At 36.9% G+C, this 25,416-nt stretch overlaps 1 protein-coding gene across 4 annotated transcripts in view; it reads left to right on the forward strand.

Moving 5' to 3' along the window:
- YTHDC2 (YTH domain containing 2) overlaps window positions 1-25,416 on the forward strand; it is an 81,752-nt gene that overhangs the window by 43,904 nt on the left and 12,432 nt on the right. For all 4 annotated transcript variants that reach the window (XM_025389014.1, XM_025389017.1, XM_025389018.1 and 1 more), the window contains 8 exons: window positions 3,943-4,048; window positions 5,866-5,985; window positions 6,350-6,622; window positions 8,679-8,805; window positions 9,884-10,089; window positions 10,490-10,685; window positions 22,688-22,797; window positions 24,514-24,806. In XM_025389014.1, the coding sequence (XP_025244799.1) occupies window positions 3,943-4,048; window positions 5,866-5,985; window positions 6,350-6,622; window positions 8,679-8,805; window positions 9,884-10,089; window positions 10,490-10,685; window positions 22,688-22,797; window positions 24,514-24,806 (1,431 nt within the window). The remainder of the gene's footprint in view (window positions 1-3,942; window positions 4,049-5,865; window positions 5,986-6,349; window positions 6,623-8,678; window positions 8,806-9,883; window positions 10,090-10,489; window positions 10,686-22,687; window positions 22,798-24,513; window positions 24,807-25,416) is intronic.

Consider the following 25,416-nt stretch of genomic DNA (forward strand, 5'->3'; position numbering starts at 1 on the left):
GCAAGAAAACATGAAATGCTGACTTTAAAAGAATGCCTCATATACTGAAGACTCATACGCATTATTTGTTTACCTTGTAACTTCATAGAATGCCCATGAGGGCTTTGTTGTTGTTATGTCAATTGTTTTCTTATGACCAATAGTGGCTTGATACATTAAGCTGGACTTATATGCTATTAATAGTATATTATTGTAGGTAAGGCTGGGTGTGGTGGCTCATGCTTGTAATCCTAGCACTTTGGGAGCCTGAGGTGGAAGGATCGCTGGAATCTTAAGAGTCTGAGACTAGCCTGGGCATCATAGTGAGACCTTGTCTCTACAAAAAATTTAAAAATTAGCTAGATGTGGTGGCACAGGCCTGTGGGCCTACCTACTTGGGAGGCTGAGGTGGGAGGATAATTTGATCCTAGGAGGTCGAGGCTGTAGCTGCCATGAGCTGTGATCATACCACTCCACTCCAGCCTGAGCAACAGAGCCAGACCCTGTCTCAAAAACAAATAAAATAACAAATAATATATTATTGGAGATGAAGGCCAGAACTGTAAAAATTTTCATTGCCATTTTTCCACAAATGTTTATCAAAAGCCTTCCCTTTGCACGTATTATGGATACAGTGATCAATAAACCATAGCCTGATAGGTAAAGCTGGAGGTAGGGCAAATGTTGCAGTCCATATGGGAGTCGAGTAAATTAAGCAATTTTAATACAGTGTTATCTGTGCTACAACTGGATGTTTCCCGAGTTGTTAAGATTGAATCTGAGACAATTGTGAATAAAGGGGGAGTTGTGGAAAGCCATTTCCAAAAGGCAGAGGGAAAGTATAACCAAGTATACTTATTTGCCTAAAGGCAAGAGTGAATAGGAAGGATGTTTGGATGGAATTTAGTTTAGAGAATAGTGAAAAATGAGCTGAAAGTTGGAGACAAGTTCTTAAGGACCATTTTGAGTTTTCTCTCTTTTTAAAAAAAATAAACAATGGGATAACATGATTATAGTATCCGTTCAGCTCTCTGAAGAATGGATTGGCAGAGACAAAAATGATGGTAGGAGGACCCAGTAGGAGGCTCCTTCATTAGTACTTTCCTATAATAAGGTAGAGATGAAATAAAAATAAATAGGTAATTAATTCAAGAGATACCAAAGAAAGTAATGTTGGTGATTGATTGTGTATGTAGGGGGTGAGGGGTAAGGAAGAGAGTGGAGTTAAGGATGTCATCCAGGTTTCTATCTTAGAAAATTGAACAGTAGTGCCATAGTCAGATAGGGAAAATGGGAAGAGTGTTTTTACTGGGGAGAATAATTAATTTTTGGTTATTTTGAGTTTGAGTTGCCTGTAGAAAATCTAAGTGATTGGGAGGCTGAGGCGGGCAGATCACAAGGTCAGCAGTTCGAGACCAGCCTGGCCAACATTGTGAAACCCTGTCTCTAATAAAAATACAAAAATTAGCCCTGCGTGGGGGTGGGTGCGGGAAGAATGTTTTTACTGGGGAGAATAATTAATTTTTGGTTATTTTAAGTTTGAGTTGCCTGTAGAAAATCTAAGTGGATTGGGAGGCTGAGGCGGGCAGATCACAAGGTCAGCAGTTCGAGACCAGCCTGGCCAACACTGTGAAACCCTGTCGCTAATAAGAATACAAAAATTAGCCCTGCGTCGGGGTGGGCGCCTGTAATCCCAGCTACTTGGAAGGCTGAAGCAGGAGAATTGCTTGAACCTGGGAGGCGGAGGCTGCAGTGAGCCGAGACCACGCCATTGCACTCTAGCCTGGGTGACAGAGCAAGACTCCGTCTCAAAAAAAAAAAAAAAAAAATCTAAGTGGAGCTGTCTAAGAAGTTTCTGAAGTATAGGCCTAGAATTAGGATAAGAAGATATAATACAGATGGAAATTGAGGTTATGAATATAATTAAAGTTACTTCAGGGGAGAGGGTAGTGTAAGAAGAACAGATGGCTGAGGATTCAATCTCAGAGGACCCATAAACATTTAAAGACTGGGCAAATATAGAAATCTCTCAGAGGAGCCTGGATAAGTCAGAGGCTGAAGGGAATAGTGTAGGGAAGTATAAGGGGCCTTCAAAAACTTTATGGAAAATACATCTTATGAAAAAATTATGCATGGAGTTCAACATTTTTTTGCACCAGAATAAACTCATATTAACTTGTTATAACATATCTGAGCAGGATCTCATTTAAAGCACTAAGAAAGATAAGACATCAGTTTGAAAAAAGCCCCTATAAGAGCAACATGAATTCTTCTACAGTTGAAGTAAGAGCAAATAGCACATTTATGGTGACAGTGCCCTGAAGAAATCAGCAGTTTACAAATGGATAACTCATTTTAAGAAGGGACGAGATGATATTAAAGATAAAGCCCATAGCAGCAGACCATCCATGTCAATTTGCGAGGAAAAAAAAATCTCATTTGTGCCCTAGTTGAAGAGGACCAACAATTCACAGCACAAAAATAGCCAACACTATAAACATCACAGTTGGTTCAGGTTACCCAATGTTGACTGAAAAATTAAAAGTTGAGCAGACTTTCCACTTGATAGGTGCCAAAACCATCGCCTCTAGATCAGCTGCAGACAAGAGCAGAGCTTTCAATGGAAATTTTAAACAATTGGAAGCAAGATCCTGAAGCATTTCGTGGAAGAATTGTAACAGAAGATGAACCATGGCTTTACTAGTATGATCCTGAAGACAAAGCACAATCAAAGTAGTGACTACCAACAGGTAGAAGTGGTCCAGTCGAAGCAAAAGCAGACTGGAGGTCATGGCAACAGTTTTTTGGGATGCGCAAGGCATTTTGCTTATTGTCTTTCTGGAGGGCCAAAGAACAGTAACGTCTGCTTATTATGACAGTGTTTTGAGAGAGTTAGCCAAAGCTTTAGCATGAAAACCCATAGGAAAACTTCATTAGAAAGTCCTTCTCCACCACAGCACTGCTCCTGCTCATTCCTCTCAAGGGCAATTTTATGAGAGTTTTGGTGGGAAATCATTAGGCATCCACCTTATAGTCCTGGCTTGGCTCCTTCTGAATTCTTTTTATTTTCTAATCTTAAAATACCTATAAAGGACCCCAATTTTTCTTAGGGTAATAATGTAAAACTTCATTGACATAATTACATTCCCTGGACCTTCAGTTCTTTAGGGAGGACTAAATGGCTGCTGTCATTACTTACAAAAGTATCTTGAACTTAATAGTTGAGAAATTTTATTTATTTTTCTCTTTTAATTCCATTTTTCCACAAACTTTTTGAAGTCCTTTTGTATTTGATGAAGGAAAGAATTGATCAGTAATGTCAGATTTTATAGCACTTATAATGTGGTATAGTGATGATTGCCTATCTGGGTTGTGAGCTCCATGAAGGCAAGAATATTTCTTGGGATATCTCTATCCCTTAGCATGGCTAGCCCTGCCATTAGCTGATATAGTGACTTTGGGTGATTTTAGGAGACTGCTTTTCTTCCAGGTATTTTTCTGCTGCTTCATAGAATATTATACAAGTCTTTGTGATGACAGGATAAATGGCATTCCCTTGGAGCTGTGTAATGCATAGTTTGTACAACTCTAATCACTGGGCCTGGACACAGTGCTTGATATAAGCTCAGTAAAATTGATTGAATTTAAATTACCAGTATTCATTCATACTTGGTTTTTTGCTCACTTTCATATGTATGCTATTTCTTTTGATTTTTGCCATAACCCTACAAGTTATATCAGGTAGGTGTCATTCATGAATCTCACTGTCTACAAAATAATTGAGTCCCAGACTAGTGAAGTGCTTTCCAAAATGATTCATAGAGGATAAGAAACAGAATAAGGATTTAAACTCAGGTGTCCTGATCCTGGATCATTTTTCTGTTTCCTAAATCACATTGTGTTTACAGTTTATTATAGCCTTTATTCCTTGTTTGAGTCGTAATCTTGTATTTTATTTTTAAGGGCAGGGCGATGTAGACCTGGAATTTGTTTTCGTCTGTTCAGTAGACTCCGATTCCAGAATATGTTGGAATTTCAGACTCCAGAACTTTTGAGAATGCCATTACAGGTAAAAATTTATTTAAATATAAAAGGCATTTTTGTGGGTGAGGGAGGAGAGGGGCCATTTCAACTTTTATGGATTAGGCCTTTAAAAAATCAATTTGTAAAACAAAATTATTCAATATATATTATGGAGGGTGGCTATGTGTATAACAGAAATATTTTTTCTATATAAGAAAATTTAATTCATAAACCTTCAAAATTTTAAAGAACCACTTGAATGTATTTAAATTGTGGTACAGTTTTAAAGTTTAAATTTTTTTTTTTTTTTTTGAGACAGAGTCTTGCTTTGTTGCCCAGGCTAGAGTGCAGTGGTGCAATCTCAGCTCACTGCAACCTCCACCTCCCAGGTTGAAGCGATTCTCCTGCCTCAGACTCCCAAGTAGCTGGGATTACAGGCACCCACCACCGTGCCTGGCTAATTTTTGTATTTTTAGTAGAGACGGGGTTTCACCATCGTGACCAGGCTGGTCTCGAACTCCTGACCTCATGATCCACCCGCCTCAGCCTCCCACAAGTGCTGAGATTACAGGTGTGAGCCACCGTGCCCGGCCATATTTTTTTAATGCAGCATTTTATGAGTTTCAACTATATAGTGTTCACCTTTTAAATTCTCAGAGGGATTAGAAAACAAATTACTTAAGGTCCAAAAGATAATACCCAAATCTCAGTATAAGATGCTGAGATTATCTAGTAGTTTTAGAACTGAGTTCACTGAGATTTTCTGACCTCTGTTAATTGTGTTGTGTGTGTGTGTTTTAAGTTTTCTAACTTGATGGAACAGCCAGACCCTGTAACTTCTAGGGAAGATTAGCAGAATGCATTCATTTGATTCTTTAGTGTGTTTGGCTAATGCTGGCTTTAAACCCTTAAAGAGAGGCAGAATAATGTGTTAAACATCCGTATACCTAAGATGATTTCTCACTTCCCAATGCTTATGTGTGATTTTCCTTTCCTCCTGGGATAAAATTCAGAATTCTTAACAAGAGTGTGAATTAGCTGTTCCTGCCTGTGTCTCCAGTCACAGGCAGGAACAGGTGATTTCTTGTTATTTATCCTCTCTGACACCATTGGTTTTAGTTTCTCAAGCACATCTTTTTTCCTTCTGCCTTAAGGCTTTCACATGTATCTGCTCTCTCCTTAGATTCCTTCCCCTTATTCCTTTTATGGTTACTCCTACTCAATCTTTACATCTTAGTTTTAAGTGTCTTTCTTCAGGAAAACTATCTGTAACTTCGCATGGTCTGCCTCTCCCACCCTTTTCTGAACTTAATTAAGTCATATTTACTTTAGCTCCCTATAGCCTTCATAGCACTGATGATAGTTGTAATTAAGTAGTTAATTATATAATTAATTCTTTAAGGTCTGCTATTCACATTACAGTGTAAACTCAATGAGAATGGACGCTTCCTTCTGTCCCCTTCTTTTTCTCCAATTTGCACAGGGCCTTGCACCTAGCAAGCACTTAAATATTTGCTGAGTAGATAAAATATTCTAGAATGTAGTAAGTATAAAGGGGAAATTTTTTTTTTTTTTTTGGACAGTGACTATGAATGTTACGTGTAAGAACAGTGTGAGGAGATGTTGCCAATGGGAGCAATGGCAATCTTTGTATAAGTTGATTGAGGAAGGTATTAAGGTTCTGGCATCTAGGGCAAAGTATGAGCTCATCTTTTACAGAAAGACATTGTTCCTTCTACTGTTCATTCTAATCAGAGACTCTATTAGTCTGTGTTTGGGAACTATAGTTCCCATGATTTCTTTAAATGTTTAGGTTAGTATTCTTTTTAATTTTTAAAAATTATTTACTGTTTTGGTTTATAGGAACTTTGCTTACATACCAAGCTGTTAGCCCCAGTTAATTGTCCCATTGCTGATTTTCTTATGAAAGCTCCTGAACCTCCACCAGCTTTAATTGTAAGGAATGCTGTACAAATGCTTAAGGTTGGTGTCTTCATAGTTTTATTTTACTTGACGTTTTTACTTGAAATTTTAAACTAAATGAAAATATGTCTTAACTAATTTTGTATAATTATTTTTTTCTTCTTGTCCTACTACGTGTGTCCAGATAAACTAATTTTGTACTTTTAAACAATTATCTTAAATGATCATGTACTTTAATACCGTCATGTATAAAACATTAGGTATAGTTCTTTTATATAGTGTATTAGAAACAAAATATATTTTTATGAGATGTAGCAAAAGAAAATCTGTATTCTTATCTCTTGTTTAGGGGTTTTTAATTATGTGGTTTGATTAAACATAGTGTTTGCTCATGTCAAAATCTGTTCTGTCTCCTTTTACTTAGACAATAGATGCAATGGATACATGGGAAGATCTGACTGAACTTGGGTATCATTTGGCTGACTTGCCAGTAGAACCACATCTTGGTAAAATGGTCCTGTGTGCTGTTGTTTTAAAGTGTCTGGACCCCATCCTTACAATTGCTTGTACACTAGCTTATCGAGATCCTTTTGTGCTACCTACTCAGGCCTCTCAAAAACGTGCAGCTATGCTTTGTAGGAAACGTTTTACTGCGGGAGCTTTCAGTGACCATATGGCACTTCTCAGAGCATTCCAGGTACTATTACTGTCATTTTATTTCTGAAAATGTTGCTGGTTAAACACATTTCTGGGGCAAATGTAGGAATTTTAAAAATAATTTATAAGTTTTAAAATTGCATTAATTTTGTTTCATTGTGAAGTCACATTAATAGTCCTGAAAAATACCTTCTTGCTGTTATTATGTTAAAAGAGTTTTGCTCTTTTTTTTCTCATTTTCTCCTTATAGGAATATATCTGTGTATTTGTATATATATTTATTTATATTTATGCTTCCATTACCAGGTTTCTTTAAATCATGTCTTGGGCAAGCAGTGTTCTAAAATTTTAGTTAAGAAGTACTGTATACTATTTAAAGTACATAGAACAAAGCTTGTAAGAAAATTATATTGAATTTAATGTCTATCGATTTTTCTTAGAGTTCTTTCTTGTGTGCTCAAGACACTATGCTGAGAACTTAATTTTGTAAAGCAAAATACAAAAGTCACTTAAAAACCTTTAAGATGATAGTAATGGGAAGTTGAGGAAAGAGGCAAATGGAAAAGAAAAGATAGGGAAAATAGGATCCTGGGGAAGATAAATTAAATGTAATTTAGAATTTCAGATATGTGGGGAAGAATATGTTATTTCTTGAAAACATAGGCATTGTATTTATCCTTAAATCTTGAATGTAGGAAGTGTCTATACTTTTTTTTTTTTTTTTTTTTTGAGACAGAATCTCGCTCTGTCACCCAGGCTGGAGTGCAGTGGCACAGTCTCGGTTCACTGCAACCTCAGCCTCCCCTGTTCAAGCAATTCTACTTCCTCAGCTTCCCAAGTAGCTGGGATTACAGGAACCCACCACTATGCCTAGATAATTTTTGTTTTGTTTTGCTTTTGAGACAGAGTCTCGCTCTGTCGCCCAGGCTGGAGTGTAGTGTCCGGATCTCAGCTCACTACAAGCTCCGTCTCCCGGGTTCACGCCATTCTCCTGCCTCAGCCTCCCGAGTAGCTGGGACTACAGGCGCCCGCCATCTCGCCCGGCTAGTTTTTTTGTATTTTTTTAGTAGAGACGGGGTTTCACCGTATTAGCCAGGATGGTCTCGATCTCCTGACCTCGTGATCCGCCTGTCTCGGCCTCCCAAAGTGCTGGGATTACAGGCTTGAGCCACCGCGCCTGGCCATTAATTTTTGTATTTTTAGTAGAGAGAGGATTTCACTACATTGGCCAGGCTGGTCTCAAATGCCTGACCTCAAGTGATCTGCCAGCTTTGGCCTCCCAAAGTGCTGGGATTACAGGTGTGAGCCACCATGTCTGGCCATATCTTTTAAAAATCTAACTTTGTTTATGCAGAAGTACTCTTTTTCAGACATAAAAGATTTTTTCAACACATATATGATTTTCAAAAATAATTACAAGCTCTTTTGTATTATCGATCAATGGATGACTCATTGTTATTAATTTGGTATATTGAATACCATATATTATAGTACATTAGTTGAGTGAGAAGTAGAGGGAGATTTAGAGTAGAATTTCTGTCTGTTCTTTGCTTTTCTCCCAGCTCCTTCAAAAGCAGAGAGAATAAATTATTGCTTCAGTCTTTTAGTTATATATATTCCAAAGCAAGAGAACCTTTTCACAAAGGAGAGCTTTTTATACTACATATAGATGATTTATAGAAATCCTACTTTCCATTCTTAGGTAGATTCCAGGGTTGACATAGAGATTATTTTTTGGAGTACAAGAGTGGCATGATTCTTAGATATAAGTGTTATGAAGCCTTAGTTGAAAACCTCCTACACTTTTGTAGAATAAAATTAGCAGATGCATCTGAGAAGGCAAATATTTTTACATTGTTCGTCATTTAGGCTACTTGACACTTAGTTCTCATTGAGATTTTATAAACTCAATGGCTTATTTGAGTGTAAATTAATGATAAATATTATTTAATCATAAAGTCTTAGGTTTTATAGAATAATTAGAATAAAGCAAATTGACCTTGAGGAATTCATATAGTGATTTGTAGTAACTTTGTTGCCTCACTAAGAAGTGGTTAGTAAATGTGTCTTGTTATGCAATTATTCTCTTTTTATAGGCCTGGCAAAAAGCACGAAGTGATGGGTGGGAGCGAGCCTTTTGTGAAAAGAATTTTCTTTCACAGGCTACTATGGAAATAATCATAGGCATGAGAACGCAGTTGCTTGGTCAGCTTAGAGCATCAGGTAAAGTTTTCCCTCAAAGAGCCTATTTAAGTTACTGAGAGTACCCTGCCCATATTTTATAGTATTTCTTATGTTAACAGATGCCATCTATTATTTTTATGACATTATCATGTTGTACATCTTATATTCATGCATGATTTGTAGACTTCTATATGTCTTCAACTTTTGCTTGTTGATGAAAAAAAGGCTATTGCAGGAGGTATATTTGAGAAACCTAGGGACAGCATCTATGCCCTTTTGATACTGTTGGCAATGAACAATTTATATTTCTTGGCAGAGATCAATTTAGATCTTATAGTTATTTTCTTTTATCACCATTAATGAATACTTATTTAGTTCTGTGAAATATAAATTTTTAAAAATTGATATGAATGCTGCTCTTCATATTTGTGGAACACAAAAATGACTGGTAATACTTGAAGTCACTGTTTTTTTGTTTTTTTTTTTAAGAGGATGCTAGTATTGCTATTACCTTTTAGAATTGCTTTTTTGAGTAGCAAAAAAAAAAACTGATGTGATAGTCAGAAGAAAAGTACCGGAGCCTGGATTCATGGGTTAGCTGAAGTGCCAAAGTAATATAAAGAATGAACCACAGAATTTAAGAGTTGACTTGAACATGAGGAAATATGAAGGACTTTTGAAACTCAAGCAAAAATTACCATATATTTACTTGACTTCATCTACAGAATTAGTATCTATCGTAACCAAAATGTAGTTAATAACAATCAGAAGAATGGTTTGGGTTTCCAGCTATGAATTTAGTTTGTTCTGGCAGCAGATTATGAAGAACTGTATTGCGAGAATGTGCATTTAAAAAAATTTAAGCCCCCAATGATTCTTATACTTACTCCAACCTGAACAGATCTACACTTCCCTAGAATGTTGGTTCTGTATCTATTTTGGCGGGGGCAGGGGTGGTGGTTCATATTTTAAACAATTTCCAGAGGAGATTCTATTAATTGTTGTGAAATTTGAATATCACAACATTTATATGAGTTGTACAAGTTTTTGGAAAAAATACACAAAAATATCTTTTGCAAATTAAAAAAGTTGGTGTGGTTTTTTTTCCTCTCTCTAGGTTTTGTTAGAGCACGAGGTGGTGGTGACATTCGAGATGTTAACACAAACTCTGAGAATTGGGCTGTCGTTAAAGCTGCATTGGTGGCAGGCATGTATCCTAATTTAGTCCATGTGGACAGAGAGAATCTAGTGTTGACAGGGCCAAAGGAGAAAAAAGTACGATTTCATCCTGCTTCAGTTCTCAGTCAGCCTCAATATAAAAAGGTAAAATATTTTGAATGCTCTTGGGTTTTGAGGTGAAACTAATTTAGGCAGTTGACTATCAATGAAAAATGCTCCAAATACCTGCCTGCTTTAAGAAATTAGTAAGTTTTATATATATATGTATGTGTATGTGTGTATATATGTGTGTGTGTATATATGTGTGTGTGTGTATATATAATATTGGAACAAAACTTACAAATCTTAGAGTTGGAAAAGGTAACGTGTTAAGTAATGAGTATTTTTGTACAAACTACATGAGCAATGACTTGTTTTAATTTTTGCTTAGATACCAATATGCATCATCTATTTCGCTGAGAGACTTTTTACAGTTTACAAGTATTTCCAGTAAACTAGGTGATAAACACAATTAACAATTTTTTAAAATTTATTTTCTTAATAGATTCCTCCAGCCAATGGCCAAGCTGCAGCAATTAAGGCACTGCCCACAGATTGGCTTATTTATGATGAAATGACCAGAGCCCATAGAATAGCTAATATTAGATGTTGTTCAGCAGTGACACCTGTCACTATATTGGTATTCTGTGGACCAGCTAGATTGGCAAGTAATGCTCTTCAGGAACCTTCGTCCTTTAGAGGTAAGTGTATTATGAAGGAAATAAAAATCTATTTGAAATGAATTTTTTTGTTTTTTTTTACTAAACCAAATGATGAAATTATAAAAATTTATATAGTAGCAGCTCTATTTTGATATACTAAGACTAATTAGGAAATACTAAGTTATACTACTGTTTTTGAAATTTATAAGGTAACTCGATATTGATTTGTGCATTTTTTATTAATCTTGCTGTTGGGAAGAAATTTTTCTTTTCCACTTGAATTTAAATGATAGTTTAACATAAATAAAGGTAATTGTAAAAGAAATAATGATAGCCACCCATAATCTCACTTTTCTCATGCTAACACTTTTTAATGTTACATTTTTTCTACATGTTTACATATTTTAAATTATGTCACCCAAACTGTTATTTTGTATTTTGTTATTTTCATTACAGAGATATCAAAAATATTTTTAGTATTTTATATTAATGACTGCAAAATAGTGTATCACACAAGTGGCATAATGCAGTTTTTTCCTTCAACTTTTAAGTTCAGGGATACATGTGCAAGATGTGCAGGTTTGTTGCATAGATAAACATGTGCCATGGTGGTTTGCTACACAGATCATGCCATCATGTATCTATCAAGGCCAGTGTCCATTAGCTATTCTTCCTGATGTTCTTCCTCCCCCCTACCACACACCCCCAGCAGGCCTCAGTGTGTGTTGTTCCCCTCTCTGTGTCCGTATGTTCTCATCATTCAGCTCCCACTTATAAGTAAGAACATGCAGTGTTTGGTTTTTCGTTCCTGCATTAGTTTGCTGAGGATAATGGCTTCCAACTCCATCCATGTCCCTGCAAAGGGCATGATCTCATTCCTTTTTATGGCTGCATAGTATCCCATGGTGTATATGTACCATATTTTCTTTATCTAGCCTGTCATTGATGGGCATGTCTTTGCTATTGTGAATACACTGAACATACAAGTGTACGTGTCTTTATAATAGAATGATTTATATTCCTTTGGGTATTTACCCAGAAATGGTGTTTCTGCCTCTAGGTCTTTGAGGAATCACCCTGCTGTCTCCCACAGTGGTTGAATTAATTTACACTCCCACCAGTAGTGTAAAAGTGTTCCTTTTTCTCCGCAACCGCACCAGCATGTTGTTTTTTGAATTTTTAATAATAACCATTCTGACTGGCATGAGATGGTATCTCATTGTGGTTTTGAATTGCATTTCAGTAATGATCAGTGATGTTGAGCTTTTTTTCATGTTTGTTGGCCACATGTACGTCTTCTTTTGAGAAGTGTCTGTTCATGTCCTTTGCCCACTTTTTAATGGGTTGTTTTTTCTTGTAAATTTGCTTAAGTTCCTTGTAGACTCTGGATATTAGACCTTTGTCAGATGGATAGATTGCAAAACTTTTCTCCCATTCTGTTTCCTATGGTGATAGTTGTTTCTTTTGCTGTGCAGAAACTCTTTAGTTTATTAGATCCCATTTGTCAATTTTTGCTTTTGTTGCAATTGCTTTTGGTGTTTTTGTCTGTGCCTATGCCCTGAATGGCATTGCCTAAATTTTCTTCTAGGGTTTTTATGGTTTAGGGTTTTACATTTAAGTCTTTAATCCATCTTGAGTTAATTTTTGTAGAAGGTGTTAGGAAGGGGCCCAGTTTCAATTTTCTGCATATAGCTAGCCGGTTCTTTCAGCACCATTTGTTAAATAAGGAGTCCTTTCCTCGTTGCTTGTTTTTGTCAGGTTTGTCGAAGATTAGGTGGTTGTAGGTGTGTGGTCTTATTTCTGAGTTCTCTATTCTGTTCCACTGTTCTGTGTGTGTGTTCTTGTACCAGTACCATGCTGTCTTGGCTAATGTAGCCCTGTAGTATAGTTTGAAGTCAGGTAGTGTGATGCCTCAACTTTGTTCTTTTTGCTTAGGATTGTCTTGGCTATATTATCTCTTTTTTTGGTTCCATACGAATTTTGAAATCATTTCTTCTAAGTCTGTGAAGAATGTCAGTGGTAGTATAATGGGAGTAGCATTGAATCTGTAACTTTCTCTGGGCAGTATGGCCATTTTCATGATATTGATTGTTCCTATCCATGAGCTTGGAATGTTTTTCCATTTGTTTATGTCCTCTCTGATTTATTTGAGCAGTATATGTAGCTCTCTTTGAAGAGGTCCTTCACTTCCCTTATTAGCTATATTCCTAGGTATTTTATTTTATTTTATTTTATATTATTTCATGTTTTTGAGATGGAGTCTTGCTCTGTCACCCAGGCTGGAGTGCAGTGGCACAATCTCAGCTCACTGCAACCTCCGCCTCCTGGGTTTAAGCAATTCTCCTGCCTGAGACTCCTGAGTAGCTGGAATTATAGGCACGTGCCACAATGCCTGGCTAATTTCTGTATTTTTACTAGAGACAGGGTTTCACCATGTTGGGCAAGGTGATCTTGAATGCCAGACCTCAAGGTGATCCATCTGCCTGCCTCAGCCTCCTAAAGTGCTGCAAATACAGGCATGAGCTACCATGCTTGGCCTTTTCCTAGGTATTTTATTCTTTTTGTAGCAATTGTGAATGTGAGTTCATTCATGATTTGGCTCTCTGCTTGCCTGTTGTTGGTATATAGGAATGCTAGCAATTTTTGCACATTGATTTTATATCCTGAGACTTTGCTGAAGTTGCTTATCAGCTTAAGAAGCTTTTGGACTGAGACAATGGGTTTTCTAGATGTATGATCATGTCAACTACAAACAAAGATAGTTTGACTTCCTCTTTTCCTATTTGAATATGCTTTATTTCTTTTTTTTGAGATGGAAGCTCACTCTGCCGACCAGGTTGGAGTGCAGCGGCATGATCTCAGCTCACTGCAACCTCTGCCTTCTGGGTTCAAGTGATTCTCCTGCCTCAGCCTCCGGAGTAGCTGGGATTACAGATGCCTGCCACCACACTCCACTAATGTTTTTTTGTATTTTTAGTAGAGATAACATTTCACAATGTTGGCCAGGCAGGTCTCAAACTCCTGACTTCAAGCGATCTGCCACCTTGGCCTCCCAAAGTGCTGGATTATAGGCACGAGCCACTGCACCCACCCAGACTGAACACTCTTCATTTTTTTCTCTGGCCTGATTTCCTTGGCCTGAACTTCCAATCCTGTGTTGAGTAAGAGCGGTGAGAGAGGACATCTTTGTCTTGTGACAGTTTTCAAGGGGAATGCTTCCTGCTTTTGCCCATTCAGTATGATATTGGCTGTGGGTTTGTCATAAATAGCTCTTATTATTTTGAGATATGTTCCTTCACCACCTAGTTTATTGGGAGTTTATAATACAAAGGGATGTTGAACTTTATTGAAGGCCTTTTCTGCATCTATTGAGATGATTATGTGATTTTTGTCTTTAGATTTGTTTATGTGATGAATTACATTTATTGATTTGCATATGTTGAACCATCCTTGCATCCCAGGGATGAAGCCAACTTGATTGTGGTGGACAAGCCTTTAGATGTGCTGCTGTATTTGGTTTGCCCGTATTTTATTGAGAATTTTTGCATTGATATTCATCAGGGATATTGGCCTGAAGTTTTCTTTTTTTGTTGTATCTCTGTCAGGCTTTGGTATCAGGATGATGCTGGTCTTACAGAATGAGTTATGGAGGAGTCCCTCCTTTTCAGTTGTTTGCAATAGTTTCAAAAGAAAGGGTATCAGCTCCTCTTTGTACTTCTGGTAGAATTCAGCTGTAAATCCATCTGGTCGGGCTTTTTTTGGTTGGTAGGCTCTTTATTACTGCCTCAATTTCAGAACTTGTTATTGGTCTATTCAGGGATTCAGCTGCTTTTTGGTTCAGTCTCGGGAGTATGTATGCGTCCAGGAATTTATCTCTTTCTTCTAGATTTTCTAGTTTATTTGCATAGAGGTGTTTATAGTATTCTATGATGGTAGTTTGTATTCCCGTGGGGTCAGTGGTGAGATCCCTTGTATCATTTTTTATTGTATCTATTTTATTCTTCTCTCTTTTCTTCTTTATTAATCTAGCTAGCAGTCTGTTTTATTGATTTTTAGAAAGAACCAGCTTTTTGATTTGCTGATTTTTTGGAGGATTTTTCCTGTCTCTATCTCCTTCACTTCTGCTCTGATATTAGTTATTTCATGACTTCTGCTAGCTTGGGTTTGTTTGCTCTTGGTTCTCTAATTTTTTAAATTGAGATGTTAGGTTGTTAACTTGAAATCTTTCTAGCTTTTTGATGTGTTCATTTAGTGCTGTGAAGTTCCCTCTTAACACTGTTTTAACTGTGTCCCAGAGATTGTGGTACATTGTCTCTTTGTTCTCATTAGTTTCAAAGAACTTCTTGATTTCTGCCTTAATTTCATTATTTACCTAAGAGTCATTCAAGAGCAGGTTGTTCAGTTTCCATGTAGTTGTGTGGTTTTGAGTGAATGTCTTAGTCTTGTGTTCTAACTTGATTGTGCTGTGGTCTGATAGACTGTTATGATTTTACTTCTTTTACATTTGCTGAAGAGTGTTTTACTTCCAATTATATGGTCAATTTTAGAGTAAATGCCATGTGGCGATGAGAAGAATGTATATTCTCGTCTTGTTTTTGGGTAGAGAGTTCTGTAGATATCTATCAGATCCACTTGATCTGAGTTCAGGTCCTGAATATCTTTATTAATTTTCTGTCTTGATAATCTGTCTAATGTTGTTTGTGGGGTGTTAAAGTCTCCCACTATTTTTGTATGGGAGTTTAAGTCTCTTTTTAGGTCTCTAAGAACTTGTTTTATGAATCTGGGTGCTCCTGTATTAGGTGCATGTATATTTAGGATCATTAGTTCTCTTTGTTGAATTGAAGTCTTTACCACTGTGTAATGCCCTTCTTTGATCTTTATTGGTTTAAAGTGTGTTTCATCAGAAACTAGGATTACAACCACTGCCTTTTTCTGTTTTCCATTTGCTTGGTAAATTTTCCTCCTTCCCTTTCTTTTGAGCTTATGTGTGACTTTGCATGTGAGATGGGTCTCTTGAAGACAGCATACCCATGGGTCTTGGCTCTTTATCCAGTTTGCCATTCTGTGCATTTACCCCATTTACATTTAAGGTTACTTTTTTTTTTTTTTTTGAGACGGAGTCTCGCTCTGCCGCCCAGGCTGGAGTGCAGTGGCTGGATCTCTGCTCACTGCAAGCTCCGCCTCCCGGGTTCATGCCATTCTCCTGCCTCAGCCTCCCGAGTAGCTGGGACTACAGGTGCCCGCCACTGTGCCCGGCTAGTTTTTTGTATTTTTTTTTTTTAGTAGAGACGGGGTTTCACCATGTTAGCCAGGATGGTCTCGATCTCCTGACCTCGTGATCCGCCCGTCTCGGCCTCCCAAAGTGCTGGGATTACAGGCTTGAGCCACCGCGCCCGGCCAGGTTACTTTTAAGGTTAGGTATTATTATGTGTGAATTTGATTCTGTCATCATGATGCTAGCTGATTATTTTGCAGATTTGTTTATGTGGTTGCTTCATAGTGTTACTGGTCTGTGTACTTCCGTGTGTTTTTGTAGTGGCTAGTAATGGTTTTTCCCTTTCATATTTAGTGTTTCCTTCAGGAGCTCTTGCAAGGCAGGCCTGGTGGTGACACATATCCTCAGCATTTGCTTGTCTGAAAGGGATCTTATTTGTCCTTCACTTATAAAGCTTAGTTTGACTGGATATGAAATTTTGGGTTGGAATTCTTTTCTTTAAGAGTGTTGAATATCGGCCCCCATTCTCTTCTGGCTTGTAAGATTTCCTCAGAGACTACTGTTAGTCTGTTGGGCTTCCCTTTATATGTGACCTGGCCTTTCTCTCTGGCTGCCCTTAACATTTTTTCTTTAATTTAGACCTTGGAGAATCTGATGATTTTTTCTCTTGGGGTTGATCTTCTCATGGAGTATTATACTAGGGTTCTCTGGATTCCCAGAATTTGAATGTTGGCCTGTCTTGCTAGGTTAGGGAAGTTCTCCTGAATGATATCCTAAAGTATGTTTTCCAACTTGGTTCTATTCTCTGGTATTTTTTGGCTATCCCAGTCAGTTGTAGGTTCAGTCTCTCTAAATAATCCCATATTTCTCAGAGGTTTTGTTCATTTGTTTTTCGTTCTTTTTTCTCTATTCTTGTCTGCCTGTCGTATGTCAGAAAGATAGTCTTCAAGCTCTGAGATTCTTTCCTCTGCTTGGTCTATGCTGCTATTGATACTTTTGATTGCATTGTGAAGTTCTCATGTTGTGTTTTTCAGCTCCATCAGGTTGGTTACGTTCTTCTCTAAACTGGCTATTAGCTCCTGTATTGTTTTATCATGATTCTTAGCTTCTTTGCATTAGATTACAACACGTTTCTTTAGCTCAGCAAAGTTTGTTGTTACCCACCTTCTGAAGCCTACTTCTGTCATTTCAGCCATCTCAGCCTCAGCCCAGTTCTGTGCCCTTGCTAGAGAGGTATCACAATCATTTGGAGGAGAAGAGGCATTCTGGCTTTTTGAGTTTTCAGCATTTTTGCATTATTTCTCACCTTTGTGGTCTTATCTACTTTTGATCTTTGAGGATGCTGACCTTTGAATGAGGTTTTTGTGGAGTCTTTTCTGTTGATGTTGTTTTTGTTTTCTGTTCGTCTTTCTTTTAGAGTCAGGCCACTCTACCATGGGGCTGGTGTGGTTTGCTGGGGCTCCCCTCCGGACTTCAGTTGCCTCAGTTTTTCCCCATACCTGGAGGTATCACCAGTGAAGTCTGCAAAACAGCAAAGATGGAAGCCAGCTCCTTCTTCTGGAAGTTCTGTCCCAGGGGGTTATTGACCTATTGCTGGCCCGCATGCACCTGTAGGAGGTGACTAGAGGCCCCTGTTCTGAGGTCTTACCCAGTCAGGAGGAATGAGATCAGGGACCTGTACAAAGAAGCGATCTGGCTGCTTTTTGATACAGCAGGTGTGCTGCATTGGTGGGAACCCTTCCTGATCCAGACTGCCCGTATAGCCATCAGGCTGGAGTGGCTGAGTTGACCAAACCACAGAGATGGCAGCCACCCCTCCCCCAGGAACTTGGCCCCATCTCAGACCGACCAACGCACTGCTGTTGGCTGGTGGGGATTCCAAGCCAGTAGGTTGTAATTGGTGAGGTGCCATGGAAGTGGATCCCACAAAATGATGCTGCTTGGCTTCCTGGATTCAGCCACCTTTCTAGGGATATGAACAAACAGATTTCCTGCCTTGCTAGGGATCCCAGGGCCAGAGTATGTAAAACTCCTAGGTTTCTGTGTGTGCCTTGAGTGGCTGCTCTGCCGAGACTCCATACAGATCTGTGGCATGGGCTCACGAAGGGATCCCCTGATTCACAGGTTGCAAAGATCGATGGGAGAAACATGGTTTCCCCGGAGGGGTCATGTAATCACTCACTGCTTCCCTTGGCTGGGTGTGGGGGTTCCTTTGGCTCTGTGCTGCTCCTGGGTGAGCCGTCGCCTTCACTTACTTTTCTTCATTCTCCATGGGTTGATTTGTATGCCTAGTCAGTCCGAATATAAGAACCTGGATTTCAGTTGAAGGTGCTGAATTCATTGTGCCTTTTCATTCCTCTTTGTGAGTGCTGCAGACTGCAACTGCTTCTAATAAGCCATCTTTGATTGATCCCCTGGCATAACACATTTAAAATGTTCCTTCATAGTTGGACATCTTGATGATTTCAAATTATTTGCTATTTAGTGATTCAGCAAATATTTAGTACCTACTATATGTCAGGTACTGTGCTAGGCATTGAAGGTGTAATAGAGTGTGTCCTTGGGAATTTACACAGTAGTGAGGTTAGACAGTAAAAAATAAATTATCTGCATGATACTATTAAAAAAATACAAAGAGGACTGCCTTAGAGGTGACCTACTTGAAAGGAAGCCTAAACAAGTTTTTCTGAGAAGACTTAAATTGAGACCTACAATATGAGAAGAGCCAGCCACATGAAAGAAGCAGAAATGTGCTACAGGTAGAGAAAGAGGGAAAGCCCCAAGAGTCTGTGCTAGGAAATGATCTAGGAATTGACAGAAAGGCTGTGTGATTGGAGTGCATTGGTCAATGGAAGAGGGCAACGATAAGGTTGAAAGGAAAGCGTGGACTTGTAGGCCATAGAAATGCGAAGAAAAGGAAGCCATTAAAAGTTAAAGGAATGACATGATGTGATATGTTCCAAAAGGTCATTTTGGCTAAGGGGATAAATTAGAGGAGTAATTACAAGAATAGAGGAGTGGAGGCAGGTAGGAGGCTTTTGCAGTAGTCTTCTAACAGAAGATGATGGCTCAGAGATAGGATAGTGATTGTGGATATGAAGAGAAGTAGATATAAAGTTATTTTGAAGGTACTAGTAACTGCTAGATTGAATGTGGGTAGTAAGGGAAAGGGAGGAGTCAATTCTCAGATTTTGTTTATAGTAGCTTGTCACTCATTTGAGATTCAGAAAACTGCAAAGAGCAAGTTGTGTAGGGGAGAAATTAAGGGTTCTTTTTAGACATGTTAAGTTTGAGATGGCTAAGACATTCTAAGTAAAATTTTTTTTTGAGGAAGCAGTTGGATATGCATTTCTGGAGCTCAGGGAAGATGTCTGGGCTAGCAATACAAATTTGGAAGTCATCAGCTTGTAAATGATATTTATAGACATGAGAATGGATTTCCTAAAGAGAATGTATAAATTTGAGTAACGGAAGAAAGAGTGGTTCAGTGTTGGAGGTAAATCTGTTTCAAGAAGGGAGTGATTAGCTCTATTGAATGTGCTTTGAGAGACCGAGGGCATTAAGTTTGTATGAAGAGAGTAGAAATAGTATGGTTGATAATTTATGAGATTATGGGGCATTGCTACATTGACATCTTCATCTGTGTGTCCTTTTGCTTTAATTCATTTAATATTTTCTTTGTGATAAAACTTTTTGAAGTGGGAATTTATAAAAATATAGATACTATTTATGCTTCTTCCTCCATACTCAACCATATTAGCACCATTGAGAGTGAATTTCATGGCAACTATGCCATCATTTGGTGTTGGTTTTAAAGATAAAATATTTAAAGATTCCTTCATTTGCTCTTTTTATTTCTGTCAAAAAGAAATAACTCTCCATGCACTTCTTTATATTTCCCTTTAGTTGAGTTTTTTTTTTCATCTTCTGCCTATTTATTTGGTTGATTTGTATGCCTAGTCAGTCTGAATCAGTAAAAACTGATATTTTACTCAAAAATTTGAATGATAGCTTTATAATTTAAAGATATTATTAATATTTTTTCTGTCATGTTCAATTCAATCTGTTACTCATTTTAATGTTACATATTTTGAGTTCTGGTTTTGATTGCTGTGTATTTAAACTGAATAATCTTTTCCTATACTATTCACTTTCAAAACTGAGAAAATTTCATCCTTCCATTGATGTGATAAGTATTGTTTTTGTTTTCTATAATTTGATTTTTAAGATTTTTTAAACCATGTTGTGTTGATTCTGGCTTAAAACAAAGATCTAAGTTTTTCCAAGCGCTTTCCCCTCATCTGTACAATTTATTAGGTAGTTCTTATATATCCTCCTTTAGAAAGCTTGCATGATTGCATATTAAATTTGATATCTTTAACCTTTTTGTATACTCTGTTCCTTTACATTTCTGCCTTTATATTGCACCTTCTTGTTTAGTATTTTTGTTTAATAAATTCTTATATCTGGTAGTAGAAGCTCTAGCTGTTACTCTTTACTGCCTTTCTGTTATTGAGCTGTTGTTTGATAATCTTACCTATTTTTTAAATAATGAATATTCATTAGTCATCTTCTTGTAATCCTTTTGCAAACAACAGTTCTTTTGTGTTTGTTTGTTTTTTTGTTTGAGGCAGGGTCTTGGTCTGTCCCTCCAGCTGAAGTACAGTGGTGCAATTACAGCCTATTGCAACCTCTGTCTCTGAGGCTCAAGTGATCCTCCCACCTCAGTCTCCCTAGTAGCTGGGACTAAAGGCACACACCACCATGCCTGGCTAATGTTCATATTTTTGTAGAGATGGGTTTTGCCATGTTGCCCAGGCTGGTCTTGAACTCCTGTGCTCAAACAGTCTGCTCACCCCGGCCTCCCAAAGTGTTGGGATTATAGGCGTGAGCCACCACACCTAGGCCTCTTTTTGTGTGTTAATTTAATGTTTCCATCCATGAAATTTAGTATCTTTTATTTAGCCGTGCCTTATTTTAAATTTATCTTAAAAATATATATATTTTTTGGTAACTTTTATAAAGGTTGGGGATATTTCCTAAGGTGATTCTTAAGATTCTTTTGTTGCTGTTTTCAGTTGTCATGGTGAGTGGATTCTTTTTGTGTAATTTTCTTGCTGAACTTTACAAACATTATTGCAGACATATTTTATGTACCTTGTTACTTTACTAAACTCATTAATCCTTTGGATTTTGTATTTATTTAATTATATTACCTTCAGGTGGTAATACTTTCATTTATTACCAAAATGTATTCCTTTAATTTCTTTTTGAAGATATTAGAAAACTGAATTAATGGTCCATTTTGTCTTACTGAATTTTAAAGTTTCAGATTCTAAAGTTATACTATTGGTTATAATGTTAATTTTAATGAAAAGTTCCTTTTAAATAACGGAATAGTGTTTTTTTTGTGTGTGTCTGTGCATGTGTTTGTGTGTTTTTGTTTTTAAGAGACAAGGTTTCACCCTGTCACTCAGGATGGAGTGCAGTGGTACAGTAGTCATAGCTCACTGTAACCCTGAACTCCAGGGCTCAAGCGATCCTCCCACCTTAGCCTCCTGAGTAGCTGGGACTATAGGCATGAGTCACCAAACCTGGCATAGAAGGTTTTTTTGTTTGTTTGTTTTGTTTTTGTGTGTGTGTTAAAAATTTGTTGAATTTACTAAATAGCATTTGAGCATTTGTTCATATAATCAGAAATTATTTAGTCTATTGATGTGGTATATAGATTTTCTTACAAAACTGTTATTTTGTTCTGAAAATAAACTTTCCTTGGACTAAGTGTGATTTATTACATTGCTGGATATTTTTCTAACATTTTATTTAAAACTTATATTTCTCTTCATTGGTGAGGCTCACCTGTAGGGGTTTGTGTGGTGTGTGTTCATACATGTTCTGGTATGTAGCTTTTAGGTGTTAATCAGGTTTTGATTTAGGTTTAGATTTGTCTCATTAAAGGAATGGTCATTATTTGATTCCATGCAAAATTGAGAGACTTGGTGTTCTGGATTTCTTTGTTGATGTTCTTTAAGGATAAAGGATATCTCTGTTTCTTCCTTAAATATATTTGGGTTCTTCTAATTCCTCTACTTTCAGTTTTAGTAATTTTCCTGTAGAAAATAATAAATTTCTTTGAAGATTTCAAATTTATTATTTATACATACTGTATATTATAGCCTATATCAATTTCGTATTAATTTTATAATACATTCTGTATTAATTTTTATAATATCATTTTCACCTGATTTTGTAGATAGATTTTTGCTTTCTTCTTTATTAAATTTACATAGGGTTATCTATTAATCTTTTCAAAGAACTGGGTTATAGTTTTAATTATCATTTTGTCTTTCTAATTCATCTTTTTTTATTTTCTATTTTCTTCTACTATTCTTTGGGTTTTATGCTATTTTTCTTAGATATATTTAGCTGTATACTTTTTCTTTTTAAAACTGACCTGTGACTTTATAAGAGTATTGCTTTGGGCACCTTTCGTTGTTCTTGATATGTAGTGTAGCCATTCCTTCCTTGAATTATGTTGTTTCTTTTTCATCCAGTTATTAAAGATTGTGCTTCAAATTTTATATTCTTGTCTTTTTGTTTTGTTGCATCGTGATGAGAGATTATAGTCTTCAAATTGTCTCTTTTTTTTTCCTTTTAAATAAATATTGAGATTTAATATGTGATCTTTTGGCTTTGAAGAACTTCCCGCACAAATTGTTGTATGTCAGGAGGGTTTGTGTATGTGAAGCGTATTTATTCTTCTTAGTGTTTTGCCATAATGTAAGAAGGTAAAAGTGATTTTTTTTTTCATTATGTACTTGGACAGTGGATGGCATTCCCAATGACAGTAGTGATAGTGAAATGGAGGACAAAACTACAGCTAATTTGGCAGCCTTGAAACTTGATGAGTGGCTCAATTTCAAACTAGAGCCAGAGGTAAGTTGCTTTCAAGTAGTGTAATACATTTCTTTAATTCAGTTAGTGTGAATTGATATATAGTATGATAAAAATTTTTCCTTTACTGTTGAGCCCTTAGTATCAGAGAATACAGCTTGTTTTTCAGTTTTCATAGGGACCTCATTCATTCTCTTCTGTATTGGGGTTTATTCCAGCAGAGGACTTGGAAAACCTAGTTGTGGCTCATTATTTAAGCAAGGTAATTGTCTTAGTCTGTTGTTGCTGCTATAGTAATTTATAAAGAACAGAAATTTATTTCTCACAGTTCTGAAGGATGTTAAGTCTGAGATCAAGGTGCTGACATTGGGCGAGGGCTGCTTAACCCTGCCTCCTCTAGAGTGGAGGAATACTGTGTCCTCACACGGTGAAAGGTAGAAGGGCAAGAGGGGATGGACTCCCTCCATCAAGCTCTTTTATAAGGATACCTAGTTCCATTTGTGAAGCCAGAGCCCTCATGACTCAATCACCCCTCAAAGGCCAACACCTCCCATTATTATTGCATTGGAGGTTAAGTTTCAACATGAAAATTTGGACAAAAACTTCTAACTATAGCAGTAATCCTTGAATATTTCTGGATATATAAGAAAGTATTGAGTATCGGGTACACAGGAACTCCCTTTATTTTGTATAACTGTGTTTCTGAGAGAAAGATATGATTCCATACTATTTTCTCTTTTTCATATACTTCTGAATTGGGGGTTTGAGGGAGGAGGAATGTTTCTTTTCAAATTACAAATTTTTGTGACAGAGCCTCCCCTTGATTCTATCTCTACTGTCCAAGATCATTCTCTATACATTTTTGGGAGGCGCCAAGCTGTCAGTAGTTAACACTGGCTAGGTTTACTATTTTAGCATCCATTCATTCATCACTTCAACCTACTACACTCTCACTTCCATTCCCACCAATCCATCACTTCACTGAAACTGTACTTGCCAAGGTCAACTGTGTCCTTCTGTTATCAAAGTCGGTCTACTGTCCTGAATAAATGTGACCTCTCTATATTATTTATCACTATTGTCCATATCCTCCTTTTTGTACTCCTGCCCTTCACCAGTTTTCTTCCTTACTCCTGCCCCAAATTCTTTGTCACTAGTTACTGTAACATTAATCTTTCTTAATTCTTTCTCTGTAGTCAGTCCTTCTTAGTTGTTTCACAGACCCCCCTGTATGTGTTTGTGCCTTAAATTTTAAGTTGTCTAGCACTTTGTGGCTTACTCTTATCTTCTTACTCCCTCTGTACAGTCCCCGGGGACTTTACCTCTATGTGTATATTTTGCAATAATTTAGGAACTGGTGACTTTCTAGTTTAGAGCTGTATCTTAGACCTTTCTATGAATCCAGCTGCCTTCAGGACATGATCATTTGGATGTTCTACAGGCACTAAAATAACACTATGAACTACATATGTTTTTATTTACCCTGCTGCTACTTTTCCAGTATTAATCACACTCCACCACAACTATTGTTTACTGTTTTTCTTATTAGACTATTTAATTTGATTTTGTGTCTTAGTGCCTAAAATATAATAAATAAATTTTATTTCATTCACCCATTAAATATAATGAAATTGGTAGTAAATTATATGAAATGTGAAATATGTTTATTGGAAACAGTTGCAAACTAATGGAAACTAATCAAACAGGTGTTTTGCATATGTGATATTCATTTGCTTATATCTATTTGAACTATTACAGGCAGCTAGTTTATTGCTGCAGCTCAGACAGAAGTGGCATAACTTATTTTTACGCCGAATGAGAGCTCCATCTAAACCTTGGTCTCAAGTTGATGAAGCTACCATAAGAGCAATTATAGCTGTTTTAAGCACTGAAGAACAGTCTGCAGGTTTACAGCAACCATCTGGGATTGGTCAAAGGCCAAGGCCTATGTCTTCAGAAGAGCTTCCTTTGGCCTCTTCTTGGAGGTCAAATAATAGTAGGAAAAGTTCAGCAGATACTGAATTTTCTGATGAGTGTACTACTGCAGAAAGGTAAATTTATGACATTTTACCAAAATGGGTCACTTTTTCTTCAGGAAAATGAATTATTTATCTTAGAATCATGTGCTTTTATAATATTTAAAAATTACTTTTTTATAATCTAAGATCCATGAAAAGGTAGCAATAAAGTGGAAAGAGTTTTCTACTTGTCCAACTTAATTCTTCTAAGTATTGTTAATATGAATTTTAAACTATTGGTATCTGTCAGTTATTTAATAAGGCAACTTTTTGTCAGGAAAAGATCAAAATATCTAATTTCTAGAATTGGGTCTCTCAAAAATATATAGGTATTTTAAGATTATATATTTTACTTGATATATGTGAAGTAACATTTTACCTAGATACTCTGAGCCATACTGGCTATGGCCATTTAGAAGAACAACCTCCTTATAAGCCTTATCTAGATATCAGTACTGCTGACTAGCATTCCTATAGAAAAGTACTTCAGTCAGTGACACATACAATGCCAGTTCTTGGTGTGAGGGATCTAAAAGTGTACAAAAGAGATAAGATCTCCTCCAGAGGATTTACATTTGATTGAGGGGAGGCATATAATAAGTAAACAAATTTACTGTCATATGACAACATTTCTGTTATAATT

Source organism: Theropithecus gelada, chromosome 6 (assembly GCF_003255815.1).
Source record: "Theropithecus gelada isolate Dixy chromosome 6, Tgel_1.0, whole genome shotgun sequence".
Lineage (NCBI taxonomy): Eukaryota > Metazoa > Chordata > Mammalia > Primates > Cercopithecidae > Theropithecus > Theropithecus gelada.